Raw genomic sequence first — 20909 nt, 5'->3', positions numbered from 1 at the left:
TGTGCAGTGTTAGGGTGTTCAGAAGGAGGAGGCCATGATGGGGATAGAGCAAAGCCGAATGAGGCAAGGAAGTGAGATAGAAAAAGAATGGAGGGAGAATAGAGGCCAAGGGTAGTGGGAAGGAGGAGAAGGGGGAAGGTGGGATGAAAGGATCCGAAACTGGGGAGGGGCAGATGGAGGAGCAGAAAAATCTGATTGACCTCTCAGGTTAATCCACTCATCACAGTGTGTGAGTGTTTTACCATCATCTGCCAGCACATGGCCAGAGGGTCATTCTCTGTGAAAGACAGACTGACTGGACACAGGCACAGACGGATACAATGGTCTCCAGATTCGCGTACTACCTTCATCTTAGGTAAGGGAAGTGCGAATGAGAGAGATCTGTGTGCTTGAGTGCTGGTCTGTGCATAATGCTTTTCAGCTGTATTTGGTTTACATGTGGTTTTGACTCCTTGACCCATTTATGTTGATGTGTGTGTGATCAGATTTTTGAGATTACAGAAAAATGGCACTTGATTCTCAATCAGGTTCCATTGTCTCTATGTTTGAACAGGAATTAATGAATTCATGACTGTGACACTCCCTGCTGTGAGTTTGTTATAAACATTTTGATGATTAAGCACATTTTACCGCCAATGCATTTTTACTTTTACTGAATATAATGTAATCATTTCAATGCAGTGTGTCTATATTGCTGTATAATGCCTTGGCTTAGGACTGCTATTTACCTATAAAGAAATATTACTGTATTTGTGAAGATTAAAATGGTTATCATTGAACTGTAAATCCAATATAAACTACATTAACTGAGCAGAAGAAATAATATAGAAAGTATTCAACAGAGTCGAAGAAACATAAGGAGTAAGGCTCTTAATGTTATTAGTATAAGCTAACAGTGAAGAGTGTAGCAACTGTTTTTCCACCCAGTTTTGGGGGAGTAAAATGTATAACATTTTTTTATATCAAGTATTATTGTCATATTTTATATTTGATTGCAAAGGACTGGGTAGCCTCATGCTGAAGTCTATGGGATTTTTTCCCTGTAGTTTGGTCTGCATTTGGACTGACTTGGACAGTCAAGGACTAATCCATTGTTTGGCCTCAAAAACCTTGGTGCTTATTTTGGCTGTATATTGAGGGAGATAGCTCACAATCTGGGAGTGTATATTTGAACAGGGCTAGGATGTGAACTCCCTCAAACATCTTCCTCTTTAACTTCATAGCCACTGCTTCACTTCAAATCCTGTATGCCAGAGCCCAAAGCCAAAACAACAACTGGAGTACAGACTGCTGTGCGAGTAGCAGCTCAAGCCCAAGTTCATAAAGAACTTAATTATGTTAAAATATACCGGAAGTGATATCCTGATGTTATGGAAACAGCTTCCCAGAGGTATCAGTAAACAATTAGTTAGCACACTTCACTACAGTTAGAGCAGTAGGGGGCGCCATCAACTTTGAAACTTTGGACCTGCGCTTCCAGCCAATCCCCGCGCTGCCTTGTATCCGTGATCCCGCCCCCCTGTCCCGCCTCTCAGACACACTGACACAAGTTGTGGAGAAAGGAGTGAACAACAAGGAGACAGAGTGAGAGAAGGAGGAGAGTCTGATGTCAGCATGAGTCAACAACATAAGAGCCCAGCGACGGGAAGCATGGACAGATAGAGACACACACAGATCTACAGGTGGACCGGGCGGTGTTTGGATGTCAGCTGTGTGTGAAGCAGAGCGAAGAAGAAAAGGAGGAGAAACATGAGTCGGCAGCAGCAGCAGATCCAGGGAGTGGTTTTAACGGGTTACCACAGCAACGCGGAACTGTTGCCGAAAACTGAAGTGTGTGCTCCGTCAGCCCAGGACCTCGAACCCGCCGTGCCCAGGTGGGACAAATGAGAGTGTGCAAGTGTAATGCCATGCTAATACACCAGTTTGAAATGAGGCCAGTAGCGGCTAAAGGTGACTTAGTGTGTGTGTGTGTGAGAGAGAGAGAGAGAGAGAGAGAGAGTAAGTGGTCAAAGGTCTCAGTGATTGCTATTTACCTCATTTTGAACGGAAGAGCAGTGGAGCAATTACGTTGACTGTGCAGAAGTGTTAAATAAAACCCACCACACTAACCCAGCACTAACCTGGTAAGTTGCCCCATATTTTTTTTTTTTATCTCCAGCTCCGCCTCTGGCCCTGGGTTATGTTTTTCCCTCAGCACATTCCTAATCAACAGATCAGCAGCTTCACCTTGACTTTGTTATACCCAGAGTCTGACTGAGAATTCTTAGATACCACTGTGGCTCTAAAGATAATACTTCCCCAACACTGTGTAATATAAATTTGCATTACAAAACAGCCAGATAGTGTCTTGTTGTTGGACTCTGGTTTATGTAGAGCTGAAGTTATTAGGTGATTAATAAACTACCTGATGAGCTAAAAGTTAATGGGCAAAAACCAAAACCTGATGGTTGAACTGTTTTGTAAGCAAAAATGCCAAAACTTGATGGTGGTTCCAGGGTTTTTCACTTTTATTCAGGCAAAACAATCAATTTGAAGACATCACCTTGGGCTGTGGGAAATTGTTAAGGGCTGTTTAAAGGCTTTTTATTAATCAAATGATCATCAGTTGAGGAAAATATTCAAAAGAATAATCAATATTCAAAATAACTATGTATATCTGTGGGACCACAAAAGGAGTTTGATTCACACTGATGTCATGTGACTATGTCACAATAATGAAAAATGTCCATCACAAGGTCTCAGAGCTCAGTGTGACGTCATCACGTCTTGTTTTGTCTGAGCAACCGTCCAAAACACAAAGATCAGTTCATAAAAATGTAAAAACAGAAAAAGCAGAAAAACACGAGCTAAAATCAGCAAATCTTTTCCACTTTTGCTTGATAAATGATTAGCAGAAGTTTCGATGATTAAATTTCTGTTGATTGATCATTTAAGCAGTTTATTTTCTAAGTAGTAAAATATACAGATTGATACAAATGAAAAACAAGCATGAAGTCTCTTAGGGATGAAGACCGTTCTTCCAACAGAAATTCCCTCATTTGATGCGTTCATGTTTATGGAGATGGAGAGCGCTGTCTTACCCACCATCCAGGCTTGTTATTGCTGCTTTTGTTTATATCTTCTTGATCGTCTTCATAATAAGCATCTACTCAGCTTCTTACAGTGAGGAAAAGACTCCTCTCGAGTGTGGAGCTATAAATCAAGAGGCGCCACAGAGGAAACACTGAATAGCAACTAAGCTCATATTGAAACAACTGTACAGTGACACTCTTATTTATAACAGAGAGGACTTGTTTATTCATCCAGGATGAGCTGTGTGTGTGTGTGTGTGTGTGTGTGTGTGTGTGTGTGTGTGTGTGTGTGTGTGTGTGTGTGTGTGTGTGTGTTCAGTGCATGTTTAGGTCAGCAAACAACAGCTGTCAACAACCGTGGTGTGATAAAAGTAAACAACTCAGTCCAGGTGGTTTTCAGTTGGACACACCTGCCCCCGTGTGTGTGTGTGTGTGTGTGTTTGTGTGTGTATATATATATATATATACAGTATATGTATATGTGTGTGTGTGTTCCAGATGGCTTCTCCCACTAGCTTGAAAAAAAAAAACAGCATCACATTACAGCCTGCCTTTGTCTCACCTCCCACAGTGTATGTGCGTCCTGTCTAGGTTGACTTGAAGGCTTAGTTTTGTGGTCATTGTTTCCCCTAGTCAGGAAATGGGAGACAGAGTGCCACAGACAGACAGACAGAAAGCTGCTGGCCTTTAACCAGAAGGGGACATCCGACCTAAGGAGCCTTAGGTTACGTGTCTGCTGGGAGTCTTGCTCATAGTTGTCTTTCTGTTTTTCTTTTTTTTTTGGTAATTCAGATGAAAATAGGTTTAGCTGCTCTGAGAGGTTAATTTTTTAGCTAAAGAGCATTGTGTTTCTGTTGTGTTCTCCACTGTCGAGTAGGAGAAAGTGTTACCCAAAGTATTTATGTGGCTAGTGGACACACATGGTTCAAATAAATTCACTGTGTGATGCAGCAGACTGCCTGCAGAAATACAACACTGCACAGGAAATGACGTCTGCAGAAAGGAAGACAAGCTGTGAAGGGGTTACAGGACACCGCGTGAGTCTTCGCAGCTGTGCGCTGTAGCACACCATCACTCAGATTTAATGTGGTGTCCGTCAGGAATAGAAGAATACACAAACGCGCATAAACAGGACATCATCTAGAGAAACAGACGGCAAGAGAGACAGACCGGCAAGAAAGAAAAAAAAGAAAAAAATAAGACAGAAAAATAGTGACAGACGGAGAGATGGAAGGAAAGACTGACAGAGACAAACTGACAAGTGAGTCAGACCTCCAGCATGAAAGGGCGAGCATATCATTTCAGTGTAGATTCCTCGCAACTAAAAGAAGATGATTTATTCAGCCAGTGGGTCTTTTGCTGAGATCAGTAACTGTGTGTGTGTGTGTGTGTGTGTGTGTGTGTGGGGGGGGGGGGGGGGACACAGAGGCAGCTTCTGTCTTCAGAGGGCAGCTGGCACCTGTTGATGTGAATGGGAGTACCACACACACACACTTCTCATCCTCTCCCCCTTGTTAATTCCTCAGCTGTCCATTGTTCATTATGTATTTATGTCAAACCATAGAAATAAATAATCGTTTTCCTCACATCCATTTCCAGTGCTGGAAAAAACTGCTCAGATCCTTTTAAAGGAACAGTTCAACATTTTGGTAAATACACTTATTTGCTTTCTTGGTGAGAGAGAGAGAAGATTGATACAATGATGTCTCAATGATTTAAATCAGTTGTCTCTTTTTAATGTAAGTCTACAGCATCATATCTATTCTTTGTGCTGTGTGGAGCTGGGAGCTCCTTGTGTCTGCAGTGATACTCAAGCTCAGGCCATGTCAGCTAAAATAGTCAGCTGAGATCACTTCCTCACATCTTGACTCATGTTCAACTCATCGGTGCAGAATTTGCTCTTTGCTGGCCGATACTGTTTCCTTCCTTCTAGTCGTTTTTACGCCTCACAGTGTAGAGTTTACTTTTACACACTGGACTTTTTCCACACGCACATATACACACACACACACACACACACACACACACACACACACACACACACTCCCACACACTTCATCTTTGTCGGCAGCTCTAACAAGCTGATAAAAGGTGTGTGGGGAAAGGTACAACGAGTAAAACAATCGCACACACAGCTGCATCAGTGTTTTACTTTAAAGGTCATTTGTTCATGTATGTATGAAAGTGTGCCAGAGAGAGGCAGTGTTTGTTTTACTCACAAGGGCAGCCCACCTGACCTTTTATGCGTGTGTGAAATGGAGCAAAGTCATGTGTGCTGTTAACTATTGTGTCTAAAACATCGTTTGTATTATTGTGGTGTGTGTGTGTGTGTGTGTGTTGTGGATTTGACATTGTATGAACTGGGATGGCCCTGCTCACAAAAACACACACATGCACAAAAAAAATCTCTGCACTGTGACCTGAGGTCACTCAGAGGAATCACACCTCCACTCTTGCTTTTCACATATTTTCACAGATTGGTAAATCACCCAGAGCGCTCAACAACAACTGATATACTGTGAACGCTGCAAAGCTTAATTTTTAACCGGCTTGTAAATATATTTTCTTTAACCGCAGGACTGTAGGTAAATGGAAAACAGCCAATCAGATAATTCAGAACAGGTGCCTGTTGCATCAGCGCCATATATCCAGTCAGTAGCAACAGCTATTTCTTGTTGGCTTTGGATGTTTGTTGTGCATTTGACATATTTGGACCAACACCTAAAACGCCTACAGATAGTTGATGAATGATGGCACTAGATGAATTGTTAAGGGGTCACTTGGGTTTTTACAATTCATCCTGTGGAGGACTAACAAACTTATGTGTGTCAATATGTTTGTGTGTGTTCAGTCAGACCGTTTCTACTGTGGCTCTGGTGTAAACACATCTTGTCAAGTATGACAGGAAAGGAAAATATTACAGTCGGTGGGGAGTTCAAGGCAACGAGCATGTGTCAGGAGAGTGACCCGCTCAAAACAAAGAGGGTCAAGAGAGGAGTCAGACAGCGTGTTTCTGCATGTGTTATCACCCACTGAGCTTTGATAAGTCCTACTGTCAGAGAGGATATGGGAACATTAGGAAAAAAGTGATATGGGAAAACAGCCAATACAATAGGGGAGGGAATTCAAGAGCACCAAACAGAAAGGAAAAGGAGGGGTATGCGTGAGGAAGAGGAGGAGGAGAGAAGAGTTGGAAAGGAAGGAGATTTGCAGAAGGAGGGAGAGGAGGAGGTCTGTTGTTAGTAAAATACCTGATGTTCTTTGTTGAAACCAGATCAAAGTGTGTGAGTCTATATTTACCAGTGGTTTTTTTTTTTAACACTTTATTAGTAATGTACACTGTGTGTGTGTGTGTGTGTGTGTGTGTGTATGTGTGTGTGTGTGTGGCAGGAAGTCTGCTGTGGTATGTGGCTTTGCCACAGCATGAACCCTCAGGGTAATACACTGCTGATAATTCCAAATAAATTAATACAGCACATCAGCTCCTTGCTGTTCACCCACAAGCTAATTTAATTCCTTTTCCTGCGTTTCATGCAGTTAGATGTGTGTAGTGACTAAATATTGGAAACATCATTATTTTGTGCCTGAATTTCACTCACTTGCTGGTGACTGGGCAGTCTAGTAGCCTGCTTATACAATACCTTAATGAAGCAGCCTTTCTAGATCAGTGTTGTAGCTTCACTTACACTTACACATTACTTTTGAGCCAGTCTTTATTTTTTATTCATTGTTCCCTTTAAACGTCACTCTGCATCAGCATGTGTAGTGTTTTTAAATGCTGTGTCAAATATGTGACTGTGCTGTCTTCGAGGTGTAATAAAAACTGGCCCAGTTGTGTCTGATATATTACTTCATGATAGTATCGTGATCTGGAACATGTTGGTGTTTTTCATGTTTTGGCTTATTAACTTCATGTCATGCATAGTTAACATTATTTGCTACAGTATCACTGACAATTATCTCATTTTACCATAGTGTCCCCTCCCTACTGGTAGAAGTTCATTTCAGTTCAGTAAAATCAACGTGCTGAGGCTTTAATCTTTGCCATCACATTAAACACTGACGCATCCGCTTTCAGTGTCAGTATCTGTGTCAAGGCTCAACTTTTTAACAACTGCACTGACAAATATACAACTGTATATTTTTTATGACGGTGTGTTTGGAAAGTGAGATTACTGATGATTCACAAGTAGATGAATGTAGATGAACAACACTGATGACAGCTAACTTTCAGCTTGACTGGCATGGGACACAGAGATCACAGTTGTACCAGAACTGTAGCCGTTCAGTCCATAACAACTACAGCTTGAAGTTGGAAAGAGAGAGTGACAGAGCAGAAGGAAGAGAGCAGAGATGAAGAAAGTGCTATGTAACTTCCTGTCACAACAAAGGGGACATTCAGTCGGACATCAGCAAAACCACAGAAATAAGACACAATATCAAACGCACATTAGCTGTGTTACCATCCACCTCTTTTATGCGCATTTTCAATTTGCACATAAAAAACTGAGTTGGAAATGTCAGAATTTCAAAAAAAGATAACCAGGTTTGCAGAAATCATCTGTCCACAGCTGCAGCTGCATTTTCTGGAATCAATGAATTAAGAGTGAAAGGCTGTGTCATAGACATTCACAATAATTATAATAAAATTATGCTAACTATTCTTGATTTAAATGTTTATTTAAAAAGTGTTGTTATTTTTCCATTCCTGTGTTTTTTTTCACCCACAACCTACCTGTAATTCATATATATATATGTATATACAGTATATGTATAATATTGTTTACCCAGCCTTACCTAGCCTCAAAATCCATTATCGGTACTGGGGTACTTAATCAGTTACTGTAATCACCATTTTGTTTCTTTGAGATGTTATAAAATACAGCACAGAGTAGCAGCACTCATGTCACCCTGCTTGTGAACATTGTGACCATGTGTTTGTGAGTGTGTGTTTCTTGTCCATGACTTCACATAACATCATTAAGTTGTGTACTGATTATCATGTGGGTCGCTGCTTCGCATCCTCAAGTCTGTCTGTGTGTGTGTGATAGACAGCATATGACAACACACAATGACAGTCATTATAGTTAGACAACCTATGAGGTCATCCTCATCATAATGAGCATTGAGGGTTCACTCTGTCTTAGCTAGGCTAGGCTAAACGACTCTAGTCTGAGCTGCCTGTGTAAAGTTAGCACAGTGAAGTCCAAGCTGTGTGAGAGCTGCTATTCTTAGTCCCTGCTGGTGTTGTCCTCATTATTTGACTGGCTGGGAATTCAACATGCCGCTGGCTCGTCTTTACTTAGCCTCTTTGACCGACTTCTGTCTGTCTGACTCACTGACCGCTCTGTGTCATAAACTATCTGGATCCTGCCATTAAAGGCAAACTAACATCCACTGCAGGCACAAAGCTGACATATGGATCTAAATGAAAGCAAATACGTAGGTTGCTTTTTGAAACGTCACTGCATACTCCTTTTTATAGAGCACACTGAACACAGTCAGTTCCCAGACAATCTGACATTTATAATCTAGGAATATTTTTATGATACAGTAGTTGCTGTTATGAGATATGTCATAATGTAAACAAGGTACAAAGTGCAAAGCCACTGGCAAAACTGTTATGCCTCAGAGCGAGTTTCATGCTATGACTTATGGGAATCAGATCATTATCATTTTTTGATCCAGATCAGAAACTTTGCCTGGCCAAGTTTTGACATGCGTTAGCAAGGATCATGCCAAATAGCTAGATGTGTCCCTCTAACTGTCTGACTTACCTGTCTGTGCATGTCTCTGTTGCAGCCGCCGAACAGGCCACTACAACGTTCAGCAGAACCAAAACACACAACATGAAGATAGATACGGGCCTGCCGCTACCGCCAGTATTACCAAAACCAGCAGCACCGACCTGTCGTCACTCCCCAATCCAAGCTCTGCCGCTTGCCCCAGGTCTCAGCTCTCCTCCAGCCCAAAGCCTGACTCCAGCCCCGGGCACAGTCCCAACTCCAGGTCCAGACCTCGACCCGCATGTCAGCGCTGTAACTCTCAGGTCGGCGGTGTGATTCTGTGCTGTCGTTAGCTGTTGCTGCACTCTGTTTTCCTTTCCTTACTCTCTCAAAGTTCATAAAATTTGTTGTTTCCAATTTTTTTTTTTGTCTTTTTTATAATGGTATTGTTGTATTTTTTTTATTGGTCTCCCATTCTACTTCTGTTTATTCCAACAAGCTGCTTTCGTGTATATTCTAAAATGACGGATTCTTATATTTCTTTCTCGCATTAAGAGCATCCTTGCATGTGTGGCGACCTTAAAGTGAAACAAACTCATCATCAGGACAGTTTTTTCCCTTTCATTTGTTTCCTACTTTCACACTACAGCTGTGGGCTGCCATTCAAAAACTGGACACTTATGGAGTCCAGGTAGATGTCAGCATTTGTCCAGTTAGATATTTGCACTGAAGCTAGTTCGCTAGTTTTCTCAGCGGAGGCAGCACATTGTTTAATCTCAATGCGTTTTGGTCAAGAAATGAAATGGACAGGTCCGACTTTATGACACAAGGCAATGAGTTTCTTAGTGCTAATAATACTGAGTCTGCAGACTCTCTGAATGAAGACTTTCCGTTCATATTTTTAAGGTGTATATTTTCAGGTATCACTATAAAACTATTTAATGGTAGACCTTCTCTAATAATTCACAGGCAACAACCTTTTCTGCTGTCGTGCTCTCTCTGGATAAGAATGTCTGCTATAAATGTAATAATAAATAAATGAATCATATCTGTTAAAGTTTTACAGGGAGTTTGGTATGCAGGCTTACAACTGTTGCCCCTCATTGCTCATGTTTTCAGTAATCTCTGGTTAGTTAATGTGCATGGAAACTCAGTAATAACCCAACAAGTTAATTTAAGTGCCGTTTTTGGAAAAGTAAAGTGAGCTGGGGAAAAATGCTCCAAGGTCTGTTTAAATTTTAGGTATCTTACATAAAATATGTGTGTGCGTTTGGTGTGTGTGTGTGTGTGTGCTATTTGAGAGGTATGGACACTTTTGAGACTTGTTAAGACTCGCTGTGACTCTGGCTCTCGCTGGTGATATTTGTCATCTCTTTGCATCATATCTGAGAGAATTTATTTTTTTAATAAATCGACAAAAAAAAACGTTGTTCAGGGCAGAAACAAGATATGGAACAGGAATGTGAACTTGAAATTGTAAATGATGAAATGTGTCTGCACGTCTTGCAGGACTCTCTGGATGAGCTGGAGATGGACGACTATTGGAAGGAGGTGGAGAATATCACTCGCTCCGGAGGAGGAGCAGGGAGGGGAGAAGGTGGAGGAGAAGGGGAAGTTCAAGAGGAGGAGCAGCAGAAGATTCCTGAGGGTGAGATAACACCGTGTCCATAGACAGACCTGATTTAGAGTAAGGATAATGTAGGGGCAGAGTTGGATCATACACTAGTCTGGGCATGTGTTGTCATTTTGTATCTCTGTGGTTGTTTTGTGTCTCTTTGTGGACATTTTGCGTCTGTTCATAACCTCTTTGTTGACTCGTAAATGCGACATGTTGGCTCTTTATAAAAAAGAAAAAAACACTGCCAGCTCAGGGTTGTACAGACTGGCTCCGTGTTACTTTGCACATGGCGGATGCAATTCTTGAGTGTTTTTCAGTGAGTCTGTTTATGAAGACTATTGTTCTCTGGAGCAAACACACTCTTCCTGTATATAATGTGTTGTACGGTTCTGTGTGTACTCCTTTCCCATTTCCTGCACCTGTAGAATCAAATAGAGGCTTTTTTATATACTGATATATATACTTCACTCATTGTGAGTCACAAATTAATGCTCGTGATAGATCATGTCAGGAACCAAACTGAAAAATATCCCTCTCTTTTCCTATTTGATTTCCTTTCTTCTCTTTCAGAAGGAGAGCAGGAGGAGGCGTGGCTTACAGAGGCGGGGCTAGCACGACTGTTTGATGATTCATTGGCAGCTGACCAGGATCAGGTGTCGATCATCTTTCCCTTATTTGATTAGTGACACCTGAGTCCAGGTTGAGTCATGGTTTATCAGTTTCATACTTGCAGTTCACAGCTTTGAATGAGCATAGACTTTGCCATGGTTTGAAACCTCTAAAATGAAAAGCCTGGAAAAGAAATAGATATAGATGATATAGAAATAGATGGATGTTCTTTAACTGACTCATGTCTGATTCCGATTGACAGGAAGAAGACAGCGCGGTGTTCCTGTCCACACTGACCAGAACTCAGGCAGCAGCTGTAGAACGTCGTGTGACCACACTACAGCAGACGTTGCTACGGCGACGCAACCGACAACACGTTCCTGACGTTAGGGATATATTCAGACCTTCTGAAAAGGTTAAAAGACAAAAACTAATGTATATTGTATTAAGATGAAAGGATATAAGTCGGAGCTATTTGAAAAGAGTATAAAAGCCAAAGACATTACATTTCCATGTGTTCAGCTGTTTCATTTACTGTAAACTCTGACACGGACACGTTTTATCAGACTGTTTTATCTGTGTATCTCACGATTTAAGACCTTTTTTGGGAAGTGCACAAGTATGAAAATGATAAGTTATGTGTTAATAGAAACTTGTAGCAGCTAGTCTGGCTGTTTCAGCAAGAAAGTGAATAAGTGTATTTCCCAAAATATCAAACTATTCCCTTAAAGCTTTTAATTATTATTTTCCTGTCAGAATTGTGCTAATTGAGGTCACAGAATCTCAGTAAGCAGTGATTATGAAGGACATGAAATCTTGTTGAAAAAAAAAAAAAGATGCTGCATTGATGTTGTTTTTCTTCCCTGATTCCTCTTTAATACGATGAATTGTGCATTCAACCACAAATCACAAAACCAATGTTTCCTTTTTCTTAGGAAAGGAAGTGGTCACTGCTTTGCCAACTTTGTTGTCTCCAGTCTGGCAGCAATCAGCTGCCAATTAGCAAGCAGTCTGTTTTAAGCACCAAACCTCATTTTATTTCTGGAAAATCAAGTCCCTTCACTACATTATATTGGATTGACCGAATTTATATTCAGTAAATGGAAAATATATGAATTAAGTTTTACTATTTGAGTAGAATGAAGTGTACTACTGGTAAATCAGTCAGCAGAATAAGCTGTCTTCAACTAATACTCTCACATTTTCTTTCACCTAGATGCAGTTTGTCCACTAATTAACAGACAGGATAATATGTAACGTGAAAGAAATGTACTGGGGAGGGGTGTACTGTTTGAATGTGTGTGAGTGAATTGTTGAACATTACACTGTGTGCTGTACACTCATGTGTCTCTGTGTTGTGCTGTGTGCTGCAGGATGAGCAGCCTAGTAAACTCAAAGGGGGAACTGAGAATGGACAAAAAGATGTCACTTCAGCTGGTATGTGCAACATACTCCTACGGACACACACACACACCCACACACCCACACACACACACACACACTCTCTCATGCAGTGTGAGTAAGCATGGTGAGCAACTAACTGTGGCCCAAATAAACCTCTGCATAGCAACTCATTTTTAGAATAGGAAAGATTAGGACACAGAACAATGTGATAAAAGTCAGTTCAAATTCACTTTTCCAAGCTTTTTGTTTTAGAAGTTTCAAACCATGGCAAAGTCTATGCTCATTCAAAACACAACAGCACATCATTTTCAGCTTGCATATGTTTAGAAGAAGTGCTGCTTTTTAGCTACTATAAAACGGAATAAAAAGACTCAGTGGAAACATATGATGCAACAATACAATGAGGCTTTTATTTCAGATCTACACAACATTAGAATGATCTTGTCTATATTGTACATCACTGTCAAATCGTTTAAACAATCTCCAGTTGTGTATTAAAAGGTAGAGAAAGGCAGCAGGCCTCTGTTTCTTCCTCTCTCTGCCATCGTGGCTAAAACACTGGGTTTAAATAAATGTAAACACACTTCACTCATGTAGTTTAAGTAAACTACTTGTGTGGTCCTGTGTTTTATTTTATTTTTTTTCTGTATTTGTGTCTCGACAGAAACAGAGACAGAACTGAACGTTGAAGTGGCGTTTTCAGAGCAGGCGCTCTCTTACAGGGACAACCATCAAAGATTAAAGGTCACCACCGGCCCTAGTTCTCCTGACGACAAACTACCAGTGAGCCACATACCTGTGTACACACACACACACACACACACACACACATACACAAAGGCTACATGCACATTCACTTCCTCAGCAGTGTGTTTCTTTACTGATACACTGAACGTGTCTGTACTTGAGGGAAGAGCGGGTGAATAAACAGGATGCACTGATTTCATACATTGTTCTGTAAACGTATGCAAAGCCACTTTGAATTGCTCTCTTGTCGTAAGCATTCTTCAGTGTGGGGTGATATTAGAGCTGGTATTAACAACGTATTAATTGTTGTGTGTCAATGATTAGCTGAGATAGACAACAGAAATCTAAGAACCTCACTCCATAGGAATGACTTTTTACTGCATGAGTGACAAAATGTTTGTCTCAGTTGCACTTGGTGGAACATAATCAGATTAATTATGTAAATAGTTGAATATTCGCTGGCATCAAGACGTATGAACTTGTCTTAATATGTTGTTTTGGCCTTGTAATGTAATAAAAACAGAATGTACAGCTCAGGATGAAATGTAAAGTCCAACAACACACATTAGAATATAGTATGCACAGTTACCTAGTTATAGTAAAACATTCTTGTTAGACTTTAATGGAGTATCCAGTGTGACCTACAGGTTGTGGGTAGTAGCATTTGTGTGTGTAAATTTGGTCTGTACTGACATCTTGTGGTTGAAGCTGGTTTAACAGATTATTTCCACTGTTCCGTGTGTTCAGAAAAAGGTCTGTCGTCACTTCGCATTCAATTCTATCAAATCAGTATTACGGCGTCCACGTTCAGCATTCAGTGTAAAAGTAAATACAAGTCAAATATTAATTTGGCACAGTGTTTCCTTTTCGAGTTTTTCCTGATCTCTTCGGTTTCCTTCTCTAGAACTTTAAGCTGCTCCGAGACAAAACAGGTCAGACCAGGATAGGAGATCTGTCTCCTCTGGATATGAAAAAGGTAAGTGAAGTTATTGTGCGAGGACATAATATTATTATCTGTGGATGCTTGTGTGTACATGTCTGTTTATTTAATGATAAGCCTTTGCAAGGCAAACTTTCCCGTAGGAAGAAATTGAGTTAGTTGATGCAGTTGCTATAATATCCCTGTCTCCGTCTCTGTTTGTTTTTAATGTTCTAGGTGCGTAGACTGGCGCTTGTGGAGATGACTGCTCTGTTTGACACTGCTGGGATAGACCTGAAGGCGCACAAAGCTGTCAAAGTGAAGGCTAAAGGTAAACACACACACACACACACACACAAACACACACACACACACACATAGAAATATGCTGTGGGAAAGCTCTGAAGGCTAAACAAAACTCTGAGTAAACAGGCTTTCTCATTACACACAGAAAAAATACAAACTCAGACATGCACAGTGACACAAACACGAGAAACAAACGTGAACAACAACAAAATAAGAGCCTTTACACACACACACAAGCAGGTTTATGTGCAAACACTGACACACTAACACAAAGTCATTAAAAAAACTGCTAAAATTAGTATAAAGAACAATTTTTTTCCAGGTTATGATGCATGTATAGTTAATGTTAGTTTTTCAATATTTGCGCTTGTGTGTGCAGAGAGTGGTCTGTTCGGTGTCCCCCTTGCCACTTTATTGGATCAGGACCAGAGGCGGGCTCCTGGGACCAAAGTGCCATTCATACTGCAGAGGGTGAGCACGTCAGCAGGTCACACTGTCAAGTATGAGCCACTGACAGTCCAACAGCGAATATTGATAGGAATCAATCAAACAGCAGAAATATATACAAATGTATAATGTTATCTTACTGTACTGTGATCATTGTTAGTGTTGTGGTGTTTAACCTAAACATAATCTCGCTCTTATCTTTAGTTTATCAGTCATATTGAGGAGGAGGGATTAGACACAGAGGGGCTGCTACGGATCCCTGGAGCGGCCACTAGAGTCAAGGTTGGTTGAAGTATTTGACTTTCACCAGCACAGACACACTGTAAAATGTTTAAGATTGTTAGGTCTATTAAAAAAAAAAAAAGGTGATGTCTAAGTTATTCTTCCACCAGTTTTGGCAGTAGTGACCTGACTTGTTCCTTCTCTGTCCCGTATCCAGTCACTGTGCCAGGAGCTTGAGACCTCCTTCTATGACGGAATGTTTCCATGGCAACAGTTGAAGCAGCACGATGCTGCTAGCCTTCTGAAGCTGTTCATCAGGGAGTTACCCCATCCGCTACTGACTGTGGAGTACCTCAGCGCATTCATTGCTGTCAACAGTATGTACACCATCTGCTCATGAAGTATTCAGCTTAATTGCAAGAACTTTACGGCCACATCATGAGTCAATGAAGTGAAAAAAACGTGCATTAAGCATTTCCGTGTGTGTGTGTGTGTGTGTGTGTGTGTGTGTGTGTGTGTGTGTGTGTGTGTGTGTGTGTGTGTGTGTGTGTGTGTGTGTGTGTGTGTGTGTGTATTAACAGAGCTCCCCACAAAGAAGCAACAGCTGCAGGCTTTGAACCTGCTTGTCCTTTTGTTGCCCGAGCACAATCGGGATACTTTGAAGGTAGATACACATTCACTTTCAAACATGCTTAATTTTCAATTCAGTAAATCATTTAATCATGAGAAGCTCTTGACTATTTCTGTGTAAATTTAATTTCTGTTTTCCTCCCCAGGCATTAGTGGAGTTCTTCCAGCGTGTGATTGACCATCAGGCCAAGAATAAAATGACGCTCAACAATGTCTCTGTTGTCATAGCACCCAACATCTTCATGTTCAAAGGCTTCCGCTCCAAGGTTACAGAACAACAGGAGTTCTCCATGGCAACCAGCACAGCCAACATCGTCCGCCTGCTGATTAGATACCAGAATCTTCTATGGACAGTAAGGATCTCGATCGATATATTCTAAACACCATTATAAACAAACTGTAAATCTGTGTTAGTGTCATTTGTATGATTGAAATCAATGGAGAACAATGTTTCTTGGTGCTTCCTGGCGAGGCGTAGTTACTCACACAAACATCAAGATTCATTTTTCCATGCATGTTGTACTAAGGGTATCAAACCTCACTTTTATTTGTGCATCTTGTCTCCAGATCCCCAAGTTCATTGTGACCCAGGTCAGACATCAAAACATGGAAAGTCAGCGGAAACAGAATAAAGAGAGAGCTGTAAGAAAGCTACTGAAGAAGATAACCACTGACAAACCATCTGATAAAGCTGTCCCTGAGGTAGGGGTTTTCATTTCGTAGTCAGTGACCTAGTTAATAATCCTACTAAGAAATATGCTAACGAGAGAGTGTAATTCTACATTTATTTAACAGTAGATTTTGAATTATTAAACAACCTAACACCTACTACACATTTTGCTTCCATGGCTGTGTAAACCAAGTGTATTGTTGTATAAATGTATTGACTTACATATAAAAACAGATATATAAAACAGACACTCATATCCAATTTTTTTCATAGTAGAGTACTGAGCCTCAACTCCAGTATAACAGCTAAACAACTGGTAAGGGTGAAAAGAGTCAGAGCCGCATCAAAGGTTTCCATACATCCTTTGAATAACGAGCATGCAAAGCAACACTAGTTAAAAACCTAATAGCTGAATAGAAATAATAAGTCGAAATAAAAAACCTAGATGACAATTTGATACCAATATATCTAACTATATCTAAATATAGAGTGCGACTCCGAGCAGCTCGTGTTTAAAGTCAGTTGAGTAATAGTGACATCTAGCGGTGCTTTATGAGAATATTGTTCCTATGTGAGCATATTTTCATGCCTTCAGGTTGTCTGTCCATCACATTCTCCCGAACGTGACATCTGAGTAACACCTTCAAGGAATTTCTCACTTCACATGAAATGATTTGATTTTGGCAGTCAAACGTAAAGGTCACTGTGACCACACAAAACATAATTGTGGCATACAATCATGAGGCGGTAATTCTAGTTTAGTCTAGAGCCAAATACAGGACAGTGGATCCTTTTATATGACGTGAACATCTGACGGCCTCTCAGCTCTATCTCCTCTCAGTTGTCGCTTGGCAAGAGTATGACCTTCCTTCTCAGTGTTAGTCAGGATTTTGCTCTCAGGTAGCAATATGTGGTGCACTCTCACCTGACTCCTGTTAATCAGCCTTTTTGGCAAACAGGCTTCCGTGTTAGAGTGGCTCTGTTCTTCTTGGCAATATACAGTAGTTGTGAATGAGTAACTTGGAACTGCAGCTGAGCTCTTGAGCTGCATGCTCAGCTAAGTGTTGTGACACCAGACAGTGTTTGGAGTTTACTAAACAAAACAGGCGGGATTTAGGCGGAGTCCACATTCTCGTCCCTGTCTCGGGAGTGTTTGTGTACCGATGAGGACAGTGTTTTGAATTCTGATCTAGTTTTAGTTTTGAAGTGTTTATGGTGAGTGATTGACTATGTTTCTCTTTTCTCTCTCTCTCTCTCTCTCTCTCTCTCTCTCTCTCTCTCTCTCTCTCTCTCTCTCTCTCTCTCCGTGTTTCTGTCTGTCTGTGTTTACAACCAGGAGAGTTCACAGGGGTTCATTCGAGTCCAAGCCCCCCAGTTCAGTAAGATCTCTATGGCAGTTCAGCTCACTGCAGAGCTGCAGGCCGCTGATGTATTAACCCGCTTCCTCAGCCAAGACAGGTAATGCGTGTACATATAGCACTTCGCACACTCTCACACAGGTAAACATGCAGTATCAGCCTTGCCTATATAAGGCTTAGCCTCTCCTCATGTCTCCTTAATGCCTTCTTTCTCCTTTGCTCTCTCTCTCTCTCTCTTTATCCTCCCAGTTCCGTGACAGTAAAGCGAGAAGAGCTGTGTCTCTATGAGATCGGTGGAAACATCAGTAAGTCCAGCTCCTACTAAAAACAAATTAATTACAGTGTTTACATTTTCTGTTCTCTGCTAATAACCCAGCCAGTCAGCCAACAGGCCAGAAATTAGGTTATAATAGCCACACATAATTATAGTTATCTATCATAGTAGTAACAACAGTACATCTGGACATCATGTCCATACGTTATTTGCTTCTCTCTGTCTGTCTGTCTGTCTGTCTGTCTGTCTCTTCCTCTCAGAGGAGAGATGTCTCGATGAGGAAACGTACATGAAAGACCTCTTCCAGCTGAACCCTACAGCAGAGTGGGTCATCAAAGCTGCACAGCGATAGACTTGATGCTGGACTGCTCCCCGGTCTCTCCACAGCGTCTCACTGGGAAGAGACAACACCTGGTTCTCTTTGGTTTTTGGCTGGTTCTGGACGTGCTTGGACCATTCATGTGTAGCACACAGCGTTTTTAACCCTGAAACCAAATAAATGCTAATATTCCAATGGCAGTTTAAGAACTTGTGAAAACCCATTTGGTGAAATGTGTGGTAATACGTTTTTCTTTTCTAAGTCTTTGCATAACCAGAATTCCCAAACAAGAATAAAGGAAAATTGGTGTTTTATGCAACAACAACAAAAAAAAGGATTATACACCTTTTAATTTTTTTTCCCACCCTACCTTATGCTTCTAACTGGAATCTTATGCGTCAGGTACCATGAGCCTGAAGTACAGTCCAGTGGTGTGGTTGAAAGAAAACCTCCAGTATGAGAATATCTTGTCATCTCTATACTCCTGACAGACCACTGTTTAACACTGGTGGAAATACATTATTTCCTCTAGTTTGTCTCAGCACTTGAGTCACAATCTTAATATTATGTGATACTGTAAGTATTTCTTTTGTATACTGTGATTTACTACCACTAATCACTTTGTTGTGCCTGCATTAATAAGCTAAAATGATATAGTCTGCGTCATCAAAATTCTATTAAATCTTGAACATCAAATTTCTGTTTGAAAACATTGGCTTTTGTTCAGCTGTATTTTTTTTTTTTTTTTTTTTTTTTTTTTTTTAATTAAAAGCCCTAAAAATTAAACAAATGGACATAATATACAATGTCACTGTATGGAAGCACTTCACTATAATCAGGAAGGAATGAACATTTGGACTGAATGAGTGTGACTTAGGGGTCCAGAGCTGGACTGCTGTAAGTTATATGTTCGAGGGGCCCATCATGTGGCACACCTCGACAGTGAGCATAGCATCAGCCAGCACAGACTGGTCAACATGTCTCCCCTTTTGGGTATCTGCGATGATGCCGTTACTGACAGGTGACCAGGACACGCAATGACGACATCACTGTTTTTATGGTACATTAATATTGTTGTACATTCTAACTTTAAAAAGTTATGTGTGGATGTTTGAGTGTGTTAATGTGTGCATCCATCTTAAGAAACTGCACAACATCAGTGTACAAATGTGAAGAAACACATTTCCACATTTTTCTATATAGTATATAGTAGCCTGTGTGCAAGCTCACACGGAACAAATCAGGTGATTTGCCTTCAAAGTTTTGTACCAAAGACATGATCATTTTAAAGATAAGAGTCTTACATGATGATTTTGAAGAAAATAAATGTATCACTGTATAAATGGCCTTATTGAAATGATACACTCTAACATAATGGGTCCAAAAAGTATCCAGACACTTAATACTTTTGGCATTTGTTGTTTTGATTTTTGGCTCTGTACCCTTCTCAGTCTGGATATCAGTTGATGTAATACAATACTGGCAGAGGCTGGAATTTGCCAGGAGTAGAAAAATCTCAATTTTATCTTTTTGGCACATATCTGTGCTTCTCTTGGCTAATACAGTACAAGGCTAATCTGATTCTATGTGGTTTTGCACAGTCTCAGCAGCCCGTGGAGGATCATATCTGCACCACAAAGTCAAACATCACAAATGTTTTTTTTTGTGAAAAGCTGTCGAGTGCTTACAACAAATAATGTGTCACTGTTCTAATTGTTTGAACTCAGTCTGTCACTCCCTGCCTTGCATTATCTTGTTTACTGTGAATGGTTTTTTTTCTAAATAATGATGTCTTTGTCTTATTACTGTCTCTGAAATGACAAATAAACCCGCCTGTAAATAAACATGCAGTTATTAATTACCATGTCTGCTGGTGTGATTTCTTTTGTATGCAAAGGACCTGACAGAGTGCACCTTTAGTTAGAGGCTGCTCTGTGATTCTTACAGTTTGGTGCCTTCTGAAAGAAGATTTGACTCATTTTTGCATGTCATCGTGACAATATCCAGGAGCTGTTGTTATTTAAATGGGGAAACAATATTCTGCAGCTGCTGAGACCATTGTGCAACAAAACAATTTTAAGATATGAGATATGAAATATGAGATGCATCTTTTATTGTTGACCTGTTGCAGACCTTCCACGGAACCAAAAGGTATTTTTGTAGGATACTAATTTTCAAGAATACTAGTAACTTACTTACAATATTCTTGTTAGCTTTACAGAAGACAGAAACTCATGTTTTTATTTATCTCCACTTTTTTGCTCTCAAAAGCTGCTACTTTAGTCTCAAACATTTTGACTATTCTGGAAAAAATAAAAATTAAATCTGTAGTTTAAAAAAAGCTTGTAAAAGGAGTAAAAGTTTCTTCCTTACTAGTAAGTCCAAATAAAGACCTAATAAATGATTTATCACCCATTTAAAAGCCAACTGGTTACAACTTTATAAATCCGTCCTTGAATATAGTAACAGTAATCTCACAATCAAAGTTTCAGGATTCAATCCTTTATTTCCATTTCAAACTTGTTCATTTGAATTTGGATTGGTGATTTCACATAAAACAAAAACAAGACAGAACCCAAAGGGAAACCG

The 20909-nt window shown here is 40.4% G+C and overlaps 1 protein-coding gene across 2 annotated transcripts; it reads left to right on the top strand.

The window, feature by feature from the left end:
* Positions 1-1561: 1561 nt before the first annotated feature.
* On the top strand, positions 1562-19084 carry arhgap18 (Rho GTPase activating protein 18). 2 transcript variants are annotated; one of them, XM_022737937.1, is made up of 18 exons: positions 1562-1874; positions 8874-9120; positions 10307-10445; positions 10989-11068; positions 11287-11439; positions 12398-12461; positions 13093-13211; positions 14080-14151; positions 14332-14425; positions 14780-14871; positions 15052-15129; positions 15287-15446; positions 15651-15733; positions 15846-16052; positions 16267-16401; positions 17706-17827; positions 17977-18032; positions 18262-19084. In XM_022737937.1, exons 1-18 carry the CDS (start codon positions 1750-1752, stop codon positions 18351-18353), a joined length of 2118 nt encoding a protein of 705 aa, XP_022593658.1. In that variant the 5' UTR covers positions 1562-1749; the 3' UTR covers positions 18354-19084. The 2 variants fall into 2 exon arrangements, with proteins under 2 accessions (XP_022593658.1, XP_022593657.1); XM_022737936.1 differs by having other exon boundaries at positions 10986-11068.
* Positions 19085-20909: the final 1825 nt, after the last annotated feature.

The sequence above is a fragment of the Seriola dumerili genome, unplaced genomic scaffold, assembly GCF_002260705.1.
Source record: "Seriola dumerili isolate Sdu_G_001 unplaced genomic scaffold, Sdu_1.0 BDQW01000025.1, whole genome shotgun sequence".
Taxonomy (NCBI): Eukaryota; Metazoa; Chordata; class Actinopteri; order Carangiformes; family Carangidae; genus Seriola; species Seriola dumerili.
This window is presented reverse-complemented; position numbering and strand designations above follow the sequence as displayed.

Coding starts and splice junctions, on each gene's coding strand:
- arhgap18 (XM_022737936.1), top strand. CDS start 1,750: ATGAGTCGGCAGCAGCAGCAGATCCAGGGAGTGGTTTTAACGGGTTAC. Junction 14,872..15,051: donor TGCCATTCATACTGCAGAGG/GTGAGCACGTCA, acceptor TCTTATCTTTAG/TTTATCAGTCATATTGAGGA. Junction 15,447..15,650: donor CGCATTCATTGCTGTCAACA/GTATGTACACCA, acceptor GTGTATTAACAG/AGCTCCCCACAAAGAAGCAA.